At 40.3% G+C, this 14,717-nt stretch overlaps 2 protein-coding genes across 2 annotated transcripts in view; both read left to right on the top strand.

Moving 5' to 3' along the window:
- The window catches only part of si:ch211-158d24.2 (multiple epidermal growth factor-like domains protein 9), a 117,063-nt gene extending 110,726 nt beyond the window's left edge, over positions 1 to 6,337 (top strand). Inside the window, exons 5-6 of the mRNA XM_039621254.1 lie at positions 3,800 to 4,069; positions 4,266 to 6,337. Coding sequence (XP_039477188.1) covers positions 3,800 to 4,069; positions 4,266 to 4,777 — 782 coding nt within the window. The 3' untranslated portion in view covers positions 4,778 to 6,337. The remainder of the gene's footprint in view (positions 1 to 3,799; positions 4,070 to 4,265) is intronic.
- A 2,224-nt stretch (positions 6,338 to 8,561) lies between these two features.
- On the top strand, positions 8,562 to 13,393 carry LOC116316366 (lymphotoxin-alpha-like). The gene is made up of 4 exons (XM_031734924.2): positions 8,562 to 8,949; positions 10,716 to 10,740; positions 10,831 to 10,890; positions 11,132 to 13,393. The coding sequence occupies exons 1-4, from the start codon at positions 8,740 to 8,742 to the stop codon at positions 11,539 to 11,541; spliced, it is 705 nt and encodes a 234-aa protein (XP_031590784.1). The 5' UTR covers positions 8,562 to 8,739; the 3' UTR covers positions 11,542 to 13,393.
- The last annotated feature ends 1,324 nt before the right edge of the window (positions 13,394 to 14,717 follow it).

The following is a 14,717-nucleotide window of genomic DNA, read 5'->3' as shown; positions in this document are numbered from 1 at the left end:
TCCAAGGCGTTAAATAAAATATTTGGTACATCCTGATATGCCCTCCACCACTATTGGTGGTGGCCTGCATGGCAACAGCCATGTATAGATGCACTTAGACTGCCAGGTCAGGGTTGCCACTGCCAGGGGCGATAGCAGAGGTTACAAAATGTGGGAGGGAGGGGATGGGATGTGAACCAGGCAGAGCGGAGCTGGGACGGCATGTTCACAGCTGGGCCATTTCAGCGCCAGCCAGGCAGCAGCAGACTGGAGCAGGGGGATGGGCATCGTCATGTCCTCTATTTAGACAGCTTGAAGAGATGAAATGATTAGAAATATGCTTGGGATGGTTCTCAGGGTGAGGTACTCTCATGTTAGTGGTGCATGGCTGTTGAGGATCTCACAGACTCAAGACTAGAACAGGAAAGAGATCAGCCTCCCTGTATAGGTTGCCCCGGCAACAGTGACAAGTGAGAAGATGCCACAATGCAGTATCATGGCTCCTCTGTGAGGGGTAGATGCTTCCTAAATGTGCTGATGTGGCCTGTTGCAGTAAATGAATATCCTCTGTACTGACACTCGGAGAGGTGAAATGGAGTATTGCACCAGTTCAGAATGTGGGTCACACATATTAAATCATCCATGTGTGATTGTGTCTTTACCCAGCGGTATAGAACAGCCAGGCTCTTTACGTTTATCCTTCATCAGATATTTTGACTCATTTGTTTAAATCGTCTTGTGTTACATAATTGTGTATGTAGGACCTGCCTGCCTAACAGTACCACTCGTATGTGTGTATGTGTGTGCCGTTGGAAAGAGGAAGACAAAAGGTAAATGAGCAGGCAAGGACAGCGCAGTGCAAAGCAGCTCCTGTTTCCTTTTGGTTATATAACCCAGCAGGTGACTGCCTTTGAACCCCCAGCAGAGGTTAAATCAAGCTTATCAGACGCGCCTTCCTTAGTGTTTTTTAGCAAGTCAACACAGCCGTGTGACTACAGTAGATGGAGACCAACATCTAGGCCACTGAAAGGCAGTTATCTGTGCTTAAATCATTCAATGCCGACAGCTCTCCTGTGCTGACGACTGGAGAGGGAATGGTCTACTATGTTGCAGTGTCACACACATTATTTATACGAGTTCTCAACTTCTCATAGCCAAATTGTGTTCCTTCACCCACTGCTCAATGACCCAGTTTTTTCTGTTCAGTTTTACACATCAAATCAAAACTCTAACAGTAATGATTAGTAGCTCGAGTATCAGTGAGATTTATCCCACTGCAGAATCAGATTGCTTCAAAGAAATAAAAATAACATTTAAGAACCAAACTGATGGTTATTTTCTTTACTTATTTTCTAACACCAACATTGTTAACATACACACTTTTCAACAAGTTTCAGAGCAGAACATTGAGGAGTGCAGAACTAAGTTCTGTCGGAAGAAAATCAGTGGCTCCTAGTTTTGGAGCACACATTCTGTGGATCTGTGCCAGAAACCAGTCTTTGTTATAAGAAAGTTGGAACCTGTTATTCTTTGGACAGCAGCAGTGTTTTGATGAGAAGAGCTATATGGGAACCAGTAAAATGGAACTGCAGGCTTGTCAGCTTGTGTTGAAAAAGGGAAAACAATGGGACCATTTGCCATATTGTTCATGTTGCAAAAACATCTTTATCTATATTGGTGGAATATTCACTACTGAGCAATCTACCCCTTTAGATTGAAGTAAACATTTGCTATATGATGTGTTTAAAAACTCCCCTCTACCAGGTAAATAACACAATCCTCCAATCCCCACCATCTTGATGTTGCGTTTTGTGTGTGTGTGTGTGCATGCATGTGTGTAAAAATAATTTTGCAGGCTTGGTTAGTTACATCATCTACACAAAGAAAAGTTGAAAATGAGCACTAAAAGACTCCAAAGTGATCACCTCACTGTGTGTACAAATAGAAATAGAAACACTACTATTCTGCAAGGTTGCACATCCCTACTTTTATTACCTGTTGAAGTTCAGGGCTGGGGTCAGCATGCACTGGGCTTGAGCATCAATCTCTGTTCTTGGCTAGCTTTACATTAGCACACATTAGCTTGTGCAGATGCTCTCAAAGAGACAAAGCTTTGTTAGCAGCATAATGTATTGTGATACAATTCTGTGACTTAAATTAGTTTGATTATAACTTAGACCAGAGTTCTTCCGGTGGACGTGCAGTGGCTCAGAAGGAGCAAAGCTGCTCCTTAGTTTTTAAGGGCGCCCATTAAGATGCCTCAGAGTGACCACTGGTCTTACTATGAATTCTTCAGTGATCGTTACCTATGTTGTTCTCATATTCTCTTGGACTGACTGAAATAACTATCTGGCAGATTGTTGAAAGTTTGCAAATACTTGCTGTCTAATTTATAAATGCAGACAAATTGCCAACATGTTCCCATCAGTCCTTATGAGTCTGTCAATAAGCACAACTCGAGGGGATTCAAGTTCAATTTCAGACTGATTGCAGACTTGACTGATTTTTGTCGTATGGCAACATTTATGGCAGTTTTTACTGGCAGTGTTGTATGCTTCATCTCATTTTGCAGCCAAAAAAATAACTGACATGAGATAACTTTTATTAATTAAAAAAGATACTGGAAAAGTTTGACTTTTTTGAATGTATTATTGTGATAGTTTTGTGTCATGGAGATGATTCCCACCTCTAAGTCATATGACAAAAATCCTCCTACTGCAGACAGATCAACCCTTTAAAAGCAAAGGCTGTTCTGCCCTTTGGGCAGTGTAACACATACTTAGCTTAAAATAATATTACTTGTAATTAAAATCTAAAACTGAATACTTATTACAAAATAAGCATTCTAATCATTTGGCAGATAAGAATTTTATCCAATTCAGACTTGATTTACTTGTTCAAATAAGGCGTTGATCATTTGGTTTGATTAATCATCGAGGCTACCACTATGTTTACTTAACACTGTCAAAGCTTTGCAGTCTACAGAGGTATTTAAAGGAAATATCTGACACATGTCCAGTGAAAACTTTCCTCTTGGTGACACAACACTGTTGAAGGGAGTGCACTGCAGTACTGCAGTCTCTGTTTGACGTGCTAGAAGATGTCATGTGACCAGTGGCTCGAGGCTAGGAGAAAGCTGACTTTTGACCTGCAGTTGTTGCAGATGAACAGTATTCATGTAAATTCTGGTTGAATACAAGCTATTACTGAGCTTTAAACAACTCACTGCTGTTTTTTAAAACCCAGAATTAAAAAACAAAAAAATGTAGAGCCTTTTCAGAGTACTTCATAGTGGGCCTGGCTGAGGCATAACCACTCTGTGTTTTCACTGAGTTGCACAGGACAAACAGGGAAAATCACACCCTCCTCTGGAGATATGACACAACGTGGTTCTCTCACATCCATATACTGTCAGCTTGAGCCACCTAGTGGCCTGACAATAGCCGTTTCATTTAGGGTTGTATAATATAACACAAGATCATACATGTTCAGAGGGTTCTTCAGAAAACACAACCTGCTTCTCACCCTGTGACAACTGGGATAAACTCCAGCCCTGAATTGGCAAAGCAGAAGAAAAGACATGGATGTATGTTAATGAGATAGTGATCAAAGTTGAGACTAAGGAATGTGTTTTGATGTGGATTTTTATATATGTGTTTAACATTCTTTTTGTCCCTCCAGTAAGTGTAATCCAGCAAATGCTCATATTTAACATGAGTAATCTTGGAAATAAACAAAGCTCAGATCATGCTTGTGTACTTGAAAGTCAACAATAGCAGTGATCAGCAGCTGATGTGCACCTCCCTCTGTTCCTGTGCAGATCAAAGTGGCTCTCCAGTATGTGACCAGTGCCTTCCCCAGTACAGCAAACCACACTGTGTTGAGTGCAGTGCTGGTTTCTACAAATCAGCTGGTATTTGTGTTCCATGTGACTGCAATGGAAATGCAGACCCTCTGGGCCCGCCCCAGCTCTGTCACCCCGACACCGGCCACTGCCTCCGCTGCATCAACGGCACTACTGGGACGCAGTGCCAGTTTTGTGCTCCTGGCTTCGTAGGGGACACCCGCAAACTTAACTGCACCCAGCCGAGTAAGTCCAAAACACACTACTGGGTTGAAGATGATTACAAACGAGCATTATATAGAACTGCAAACCATGCAAAGCTACTTAAGTCAAGGAATAAAAATAATGGGTTGAAATTTGGAAGAAAAGGTCTGCTGTAGTCTCACACATTTAAAAATAAAATCTGAAATGATTAAATACTTGAAATGCTTTTTCTCCTCAGCTCCCCGAATTATTCCCACACCAGAAGCTACAGCAAAGCCCCCCACATCCTCCTCCACCACAATAACCACCAGCACTACTTTGATGTCTCCCAGAGCAAGGGGGATCCCAGCCTTCACATCAAGCAGCAACACCAGTACCACACTAAGCACCACCTCCACCACCCAGGCTCTGCTGACCAGTCTAAGCAGCCCCACTGACAACACCACAGCAGCCCTGACAGAGGTCACCTGGACTCAGTTCAACATCATCGTTCTGGCTGTCATCATCCTGGTGGTGCTGCTGCTGCTGGGCTTTGTCGGAGGCGTGTACACCTACAGGGAGTACCAGAACCGTAAGCTTAACGCCCCCTTCTGGACCATCGAACTGAAAGAGGACAACATCAGCTTCAGCAGCTACCACGACAGCATCCCCAACGCTGATGTGTCAGGCCTGCTGGAGGATGAGGCTAATGAAGTAGCGCCCAATGGCCAGCTGGCACTCACCACGCAGGGAAACTGCTACAAAGCTTAGCTCTCCATCTGTCTCCAAAGCAGTCACCTAGATTTACAGATGACACAAAGCTGCTGGAAAGCACCAAATCCAAAGCTCCTTCATGTTTTACAGTTTGTCATTATACTGCTCATCTGCAGCATTTACAGCACCTGGCAACCTGATAGAGAGTTCAAAGCAAAGAGACACAGAGTTTCCACTTTTTCGTGTGATTTCGGGTGGAATGGCTGATCAGTGAAACGGGGTCCAAAGAAACCAGTTTAAGTCCTGCCTGCAGAGGGCACTGCTGGGCAGATTAAGGGGGGCCGGTGAGAGGCTGGTGAAAGTATGCACCTGTTGGCTGAAACAATTGATCCTGGAACCAGTCAGAGGACTTCCAGGAGCTTAACATTTCAGATATTTTTTAAATAAATTTGTGACTGTTTAAGTTATAACTGAATCACTTGGTATGGTGATTTCAATCTGAGACGATGATTGTTATTTAATGAATTTGTATTCTGTTCTTATTTATTGGTTGGGAGAAATGCTGCACATGTATGCTGTGTTTATTCATGGTGTTTTATCTTATGTGCTGTCAAATGGTACTTTGAACTGGCTGATATGTTTTCATGTACAGTTGATGTGTTTTGGAGAGAGAGAGAGAGAGAGAGAGTTGTAGAAGGAAACAAAGTCTGTTGGCACAAGCGTCTTAGTGACCTCATCTTTTGTTTATAGCTTCCTCACTTTTGTTAAAGTGTGCCAGCTCACCTAAACCATCTAAGAGGAGTGTTTTGTTTAAAGAAACTGCAACTGGTATTTACAGACTGCTTTCTTCTGGCAGTATGGTGAGACAATGACACATACTCGGATTGTGTAAAAGGCCATAATCTTATAATCTAATCTGCTCTTTGCTGCCTTCCTCAGCAAAAGTTGAACAAATCATTTCAATAAGTGCTTCTCATTCTTAGAGAGGGTGAGTACTGTGACTCAGATGATAGAGAGTTTATAAACATAAACAGTATTGTCTTTTTGATACTGTTGTGTAGTGAAACCAACCTGCAGATGTTTAAAAAAAACAAAAACCCCACACATCCTGTTCTCACTTACAATCAAATTGCATCATCTCAAGCAGTGAGTTGCTGTAATATTGATGCAATTCCCACCTGATCCCAGACAGGACCCCACGTTTTCTGTGTGAATAAAGCTACCATTGGGTGGGTGTGCTTCTTTTTACCATGGTGAATGAGTAAAGCTAATTATGAAACCAACTCCTCAGGTACTGGCTCTTTCCCTAATGTGATCTCTGTAAATATTATTATTGTACAGATGAATGTGAATAGTAGCACTATTATTGTACAGGTAGAACTGTGTGGACACTGTCACTCAACAAGCTCCCAACCTTTCACTTCCCAGAGCGTGATGTGGCGGTCGACCTGCGGCTTTTTGTATTTTGATTTCTTATTCTCAGTGGACTTTGCCATACATGCAGCTACAGAACTCAAATGCACCCACAACTCATAACAAAGAATTTAAAAAAAGAACAGTGTAAATAATACCTCACAGTCAGAGCCCAACTCTCAAATAAAAATGGGTTTAACTGTTGTTTATGTCTGTTGCACATGTCTTTATCACATTTTAACAATCCCCTCCTGAGACATTAAAAAAAAAACTTGTCTCAATTAATTTAAAAAGTACAGAAATACATGTTAGCCGTTTAAAATTTACACTGTATGCAGGGGTTTTTTAAGCCTTTCATTTTCCACTGTGCAAATTAAAAACATTAAAACATTCAGTTTACATCCTGTATGCAACACAAAAGTTTATGTATGATAAAAGGGAATTGTTATCAAAAGGTATCCTGTGACATTCTGAAAAAATGTAACATTATTTCTTTCCCTTGATTAAAAAAAGTCTGAGTATGCAAAGCGCTTAATTTTCAGCTTTGTACACAGTGCCCAGTTTGCATTCTTTTTATTACTTACACTACAGTTTCTGTTCAGTTAATTTCAGTTATTTAAACTGCTACATTGCATAAACCAAAGTATGTGGGAAATTCCAAGAAAATATTCCAAGTTCTACTGGACAGCTGAAATTTCATATTGGCTCTGATGATGCAAAATCCTGTTCGTTAAGTAGAAGGTGATTGCAAAGAATCATTCCTTTCGAAGAATGCAAAAGATTTACTGTTCACCGAAACAATCAAGGGAAGTCACAATTACAAAGATGAGTGAAGAGGAACTTTATTTACTCACACATTGTTTCTAGGTAACTAATGCCCTAATTACTGCAGGCTGACTGCTGCTAACCAGTTGACATATTCTCTTAAATTCTTTTTCAAAGTCTTTTTCAAGTGCAGGCTGCTTAAAATTGCTTAACATTGCCAACTTACTTAGATCAGTAATCTACAACACTTCGTTGACTGATATAGTGTCAGTTTCTGTTTTCATAGCACTCTGAATTATCTGTATATGTAAGTAACTAATGCTGCAGCAGCGTTTATTTTAGGTAACATTATGAGGAATTTATTGCAATGTCATGTGAATGTAAGAATAATGGAGAACAGATTAAATGCCAGTATGACTACAAACAACAAATAAATGAGAAAGATAGGAGGTGCAGTGTAACCAGACTGTGTGTCACTTGGGTGCTTTCAGAATCTCATCTCCGCATTTCACAGATGATGTGGCGGGAATGGGAATCAGCACCAAGTCTTAGGCCATGGTCCCTAGCCTCAACTATGGTCATAAGCTTTCGGTAGTGACTGAAAGAATGAGATCGCAGATACAAGCAATGATCTTTCTCCCAGGAGTGGCTGGTGTCTCCCTTATAGATAGGGTAGAGAGCTCAGCCATTCAGAAAGGGCTCAGGGTAGAACCTTAACTCCTCCACATTGAAAGGAGCCAGTTGAGGTGGTTCGGGCATCTGACAAGGATGCCTCCTGGGCGAGGTGTTACTGGCATGTCCCAATGGGAGCAGGTCCTGGGGCAGACTCAAGACACGCTGGAAAGATTATATCTCTCAGCTGGCCTGGGAATGCCTTGGTGTTCCCCTGCACAAGCTGAAGGAGATGGCCAAGGAGAAGAGGGTCTGGGCTTCTCTGCTGAGGCAGCTGCCCCCATGAACCAGCCCTGCATAAGTGGAAAAAAATGAATGGGTGGATAGATGGAGGTTTCCAGTTCAAATGTTAAGCAGGACTTTGCAGTGTCTTTTAAGACTGCACAGTGCAGTTTGTGTAACTTGGTTATTGTTAAAGTTATTGTCATCTGTAGTTATCGTTCAGCTTGATTTACTGGGTACCTGAAGACCTGTAAAGTTTTTTTTTTTTGTTTGTTTTGTTTTTTTTTGCAGAAACTGTTTCAAAGCATTCCTTGCATCCCCCCCCCCCCCATCTTTCTTACATTCACATGACATCCCGTTTATCACACATAACCATGTGTTTTTTATATTAGATGTTGGTTCTTTTTAGATCCGCTCACAAGCTACACCATCTTATAGTTCTTTGGAAAAATGTGTAACCCTACTACAGTATACCACTAATTATTTATTTATTATGTCTAGACTACACGGACGTGATTACTGCTAGTCTGCAAATTACATCTGGACACAGTGGCAGATAACAGCCAGGAGTGTTGACGTTCATTCGAAAACACTGTCAGTGCCCACACGAGCAGATGAAAAACACAGTCTAGCCAATGGTCATTTAACGGGACTGTCCTTCACAGCGTGGTCAAAAGGAGGTGAGTTTTTATGGTCGTGGTTTTATATTATAATAAATCTCTCTCCTAGCATTCGTGCTTTGGTTCCACTAAAAACCAAACTAGCCAACGTATTTCACAGTGTCAGAGAAAAGCCAGCCCCAAATAAGAGGAAGTTCATGTTTGATACTCGATACTCGGTGAAACTCATTTAAAGCGAGACTTGCAACAACGTGGGCGACACCACGCTAATAAATGGAGATGGAGGATGGGAGCCAGCGGCTAATCCGGGAATAGTAAAGCAGAGGCATGGAGGAAGACAGATGGGGCTTCGAAGGAGAGGAGGCAGTGCTTCAAAGCCCGAACACCTCTCTTCAGTTACTGCCGCCGAACGCGACACGAAACAGGCGAAGGGCTAAGCTTTTAGCCCTGGTGCTGCTTCTGGTGCTTGCAGGAGTCCTGCCTTTACTAATCACGGTTTTACTCGGAAGTCAAAGGCATGCACCGCCGGGCAGCCAGGTAACATATACCCGAGACACTCTTAAGTTTTTCCGTTTAGAGCTGCCGCTGCTGAAATATTATTTTAACACTGCTTTAAAAAACCAAAAAGAGAGGAAAATAGTTTAGCACATATTAAACCATGTAAGCTATTATAAACGCAGCTAACTCATACGCCTTTAAATCCTCAGCTGATGCGTTCACGATATGTTTTACTCTTTATGTTTCCAAGCCAGCTGGGTCAAAGTTTATTCCCTCATGCAATGTTTTGATAAACTTGGCTACAGCATTAGCCAAAGCGCGTTGGCGGCGAAATTTCTACGAAATTATTCGCAGTTGTGAGTCGCGGGCACACTGAAGCCAAGCACGCGCGCTAGCTAGATACGCACGCACACGGCCAGCAAAACAGAGCGCACGTGCGCAAATGTTGTTACCGCGCCTGTCGCAGCTGTAGTTTGGCGTGCTTATTTACAGAAACGTACTTGCTTAAAAATGCTTACAAAACCTTAAAAACGGCGTATGTAAAAGACACCGAGGAAGAACCCATCCTATTATCTGTGTTAGTTTCGTTGCCTAGGAAGAGGTGCCACAGGTCACTGCATTAACCGCTTCTTAGAGGGATGAACTCCAAAATAAGGGATCTGTGATTCAGGAAAATATGGCTGGCGAGTTCATTTTATGACCACAGTGACCTGTGCTGTGCCACAAAGTGATTTCCGGTATTTGCTAAAAAACTGATTGCGGGTATTTAAACTGTTATAAGTGACCTGTTGGCATATACTCTGTCAAAAACATGTCAAACGCATTTCTTGTGAATTATATCAAGTTCTTTTGAGCCAGAAAGAATATTCTTATCACAAAGTAGAAGCCACAATCAGTTTTTGGCAAAGAGGATTTTATATATCTTTTATTTATTTAAAATGGGGGAAAAAAGTAATTTCAAGAGAGATCTGGCCAAGAGGCGAACAGAACTTGAAACAAATATAACATCACAGTTCTAAAAGAATATTTTATGTGACTGAAAAGGACTAGATTGTTTACAGGTACAATAATGCAGCATCATAAACATGCTGGCAAAGATACTTGGTCATCTCTTACATAAAGCCTTCCTAGATTGTTTTCACTACAGTCTTTTTACCAATAAAGTTCTTGGTAAGTAAAGATATTTATATATATGTTATAGATATTTATTACTTAGAAAAATAATTGCTGAAATAGAACACAGAAACATCGGAAATCACTTTTTGTCAGATGATCACTTTTTGGCACAACACTAAAAACTGTGTGGTCCTCAAACAAATGAGGTCATAATACTTCAGTAAATCTGAACCACAGATTCAGTGAAGCATCCAAAAAAATTTAAAGACATTCATGTCAATGAATATCAATGTTTTGAAACCTGCTTCCTGCAGTAAAACAGGGTATATAGTTGTATAATGTATATAAAATGTAATGTATATATATATATATATGTATATATATATATATATAAAATCAGATTTGGAGAGTGTCTATCTTTTAGTCCCAAACCATTATTTAACCAGGAAGCAAAACTGTTGAAATTGATGTAATATTCCCTAAATGTTGAGCTCATTTACCAGGCACCTATAGTTTGAGTGTTCCTGTGGTTATTGTTTCTAATATACATAAACAGTGTTCTGCTATTACACTTTGGTGAAAATAGTGTAGGGTAGATTGGCATAGAGTTATATCATATTTTTGGGGCATCTACATTCTAAAGTGTCATTATAATAAAGTATGCTAAGACTTTGTCTGTTTCCTTACAGCCAACCACGCCACCCGACCTGTCAGGTAAATGGTTAATACTGTGTTAGCATAAAGTTAAAACAGAAATGCCATTACCACATTTCAAACAATCTCTCTTTTCAATCTGTGTTGTAGTCAACAAACTAGAAACTTCAAGACATCAAAACTTGGATAATCCAGCTGCCATGCTAACAGGTAAAGTTAAAAAAGGTGTGTGTGTGTGTCTTGATCTTATGCTGATTTAAGTTTTTTTCATTAACCACACTTTGTATGGAGAACCTTTTTTTATGATAAATAAAAAAAGGTTCTGTGCCTAAATTATTTGCACATGACTCTGCAAGAAGTCATTCACTTTTACTCAAGATTGAAGCTAGCTATAAATCATAGACAAGTAGAAGCATAAGTAACCTTAGTTTTTCTTTTTTTTCTTCTTTAGCTCCTGTAGGGAATAACACGAATGGGCCGTACCTTCAATGGGCACATGACATCGGAAATGCTTACTGTCACGGGGGCTTCAGCTACTCCAATGGGGATCTTGTGGTGCCCAGAGATGGCTTGTACAGTGTCTACCTGCAGATCACGTATAGTGGTTCAGTGTGTCCTTTCCATAAAAAACTGATGAACAAGGTGTTGCATAGTTCAGAAGAATACAATAATGATATGACTCTCCTCTCATCAATCCACACAATGAGCTGCAGCGAAGATGTCTGGAGTAAATCCCTCTATACAGCTGGCTTCTTTTTCCTGAAAGCAAAAGACAAACTACGTGTGATGTCATCACATCCAGAATATATTACCAAGAAAGAATACGAAGTGTTCTTTGGCGCTGTGCTTTTTCCTCACTAATATCTATATCACATACCCAAGATTGCCCGAATCCGATCTTGAGGATGGTTTTTAGCCTCTTCTCCAGGAAAATCAGTGTATTTTATGGTTTCCCCTTTACTCCTTTTGCTCATGAAACATATGCAGCTACTGATTGATTAACAGCAGTGAGAAGCTATTGAACAAGCTATGACAGCGGGTTAATTTCACCCTATGCAAGTTATAAGCTGCATTGTTTTTTACTCATTAACGACAGCTTACTTTACATGCTGCCTCCTAAATAGTGGTTTCCTGGTATAAAATATAATATATGTCCTTGACAGCACCTAACTCGTATAACTGCAAAACTCATCAATTATATCCTACATAGCCTACTTCTTATTTTATATGTCTGGAATTAAAATATGTATTTTGCCATTGTGATAATTGTTGGTGATGGTCCCTTTTAAAGTGTTTTGAAATATTTTCTCAAGTTCGGTTTAAATTTCTCAAAGTCAAACAGTCTCAAGATCTAAAAGCAAAAGAGCCGAAGACATGACCAAATATGAACTTTATGCTGAAATAGAGACACTGCTCAGAAGTTTTCCGAAGACAGTGAATCATTAGCCCATAATTTCCAGCCACACATATACTGTTGTCATCATGACTGTATTTATTTCCGGTCACAACTAAGAAGGACTTGGCCTGTTTGGACTGGCCCCAAAAGTGAGTCAGTTCTCATAGATCTCTAGTTCAAAGTCCTACACTGTACAGCATTTAAACATTATGTTTACAGCATTTTACTGAAATAGTTTTGGTCTCTGTAGCTAATTCCTCCCTTAATTTTTCTATAACTCTCTCATTTAAATTGTATCGAGATTTAAAAGTTACACTGAAGGCCACTTCGCCTAAATTGGAGGCTGATACTTTAAGCTGTAAGACTCCATCTCAGCTAACTAAAAACGAGACTTCTTGGCTAAATACCATGTACTGCGAAAAATTAGGTTTTAAAACAAGAGGTTATATTGGCTCAAAGGACGCCAGTAGAAAGTTAATTGGCCACATGGTGAATGATGCAGGAAACAAAAAGGAGTGGAAGCATTAGCTGAAATATGAATTTTTTGTACAGTTGTAAATACAGTTGTGCTGTGGTATGCTGATTAAATGCAGCACTGGTTGCTTAGTGTCCAGTCCTGTAGTCATTGTAACATGTTTGTAGGAGTCTAAACCTGTGATGCTCTCATCAGGTAATAAAGCTTAAATGTGGTGATAAAAGCATCTCAGCGCCACACAACTTTTATTGTGTTTTGACATGATGTTTAAAAGATTTAGCACAGCAGTTTGTCCGTATGAGCACTGTGCATCGCTGGTGTCAGTGTTTTAACGCTGACGGTAAGAGAATTTCTCTGAGTCATACTCATAGTTTATTGATGTGTAATAGGAAGCATGTGCAATGTTGGGGGGAATGCTTACACCACTGCACTACCTGCAGGTGTGGCTCGAGATGTTTGAGGGATGCTGGAAGACTCAGTTGCAGAGTTAGTGATGGATTACATTGTATACCATAGTATTTATATGTGGTAGAATGTAACTATTGTTTGTTGTTTTTTCCACGGGATTCATTGTAAACTGATGAAAAGATATATGTGTGAAACTTCACTTTATACTTTTAACCTACGAGTTGCTGCTGTGTGCTCATATATACCTATTTAACAAGCCTAGAAATATGTGTTTGTATTTAATTATTTAATTCATTGCTTGCAGGGAATTCTATACTTGGTGGTATATAAATCAGCATTTCCTACAATGAAAGAAATTACATAATTTGTGAACTTGTATATTTGTGCGAGTTGTGGGAATAGTTTCTAAAATAAAAGTTTATGCCAAGACACGATTTCCCGTTTTTTGGTGATCATTACAGATTTGTTTCACTTTCTGACCTTACATGTAAGACATTTCCTCATATTTCAAATGTTTCATGTCCAAAGTCAGAGGCTCAGTTTGTGGGAACTGTTTGTCTCTGCAAGTAACGGTTCTGTGCCTGAAACTGTCAGTGGGTGGAAAGTTTTAGTTTTCACTTTATCTTTTCTCCTGATGAATGGTTTCTTTGGTAAAAGGGAGTGTGTTTGTTGCATCTTCACATCTCTAAGATAACCTAATGTTATGGTATTAAAGCAGTTGTCCATAGTATTTGCTTTCCCAGTTACAAGCAGAATATTTTTGTAAGACCGCTCCCTTGAGGCACTGTTCCTGGGGATTCCTGGCAAGACACAGCCACTTAGTCATTGCAGTGAATCACAAGTGGAAACTTTTTCTGTTTTTGTGCTCCACCTAACCGGGCTGAAGACAAAGCTTTCCTTCAACCAGGAACGTTTTCTCAAGATATTCAGGAAGCTCAAACTTTTATACACGGGCAGTTTGGCAAGTGATTTACAGCAGCACTCAATTTTAAGTAAATCTCTTCTTTATCTTAATGGAGCAAATTAGCAACCAGGAACTATTTCCTGCTTATTGAACTGCACCCAGAAATCTCAATCACCCTGCAGAAGGAAGCATGCACTTTGCCCTGATGAATGATTAAATGATTGTGTGACAGGTGTAAATAATGATAAGATGTGATCAGTTCTGTTATTTTGGGATATCTGAGGATATTGTTCCTCACACTGTGGCTGTTTTTGTAACACGTGACCTGTTTCATCGCAGCGTTTGATGGAAAACATGTTTTTTCCATACAACTCTGCAAAGAAGCATGAGCCAAAATCTCTCCACAGCAGCATAAAAAACTCAACCAAATGCTTGATTTATAGTCTTGCTGCCAACTGTGGCATCAAAAGTTGTTACGTAAGGGGGCAATTATACTCATCAGCCATAACATTATGGCCACCTGCCTAATACTGATTCGACCCATTAAGGCATGGACTTCACTAGACCCCTGAAGGTGTGCTATGGGTGCTATAGGCACCAGGATATTAGATCTGGGCATTTAGAGGCCAAGTCAACACCTCAAACTCATTGATGTGCTCCCCAAACCATTTGTGAATCATTCTTTATGCTTTGCGGCAGAGCTGAAAGAGGCCACGGCCATCAGGGAATATTGTTTGCATAAAAGGGGCTACATAGTCTGGAACAGTGCTTGGTAGGTGGTATGTGGCAGAATCCACATGTCTGGGATGGTTTCCCAGCTGACCTTGCCGTCTTTCCATAGTGCATCTTAGTGC

Source organism: Oreochromis aureus, linkage group 12, assembly GCF_013358895.1.
Source record: "Oreochromis aureus strain Israel breed Guangdong linkage group 12, ZZ_aureus, whole genome shotgun sequence".
NCBI lineage: Eukaryota > Metazoa > Chordata > Actinopteri > Cichliformes > Cichlidae > Oreochromis > Oreochromis aureus.
This window is presented reverse-complemented; position numbering and strand designations above follow the sequence as displayed.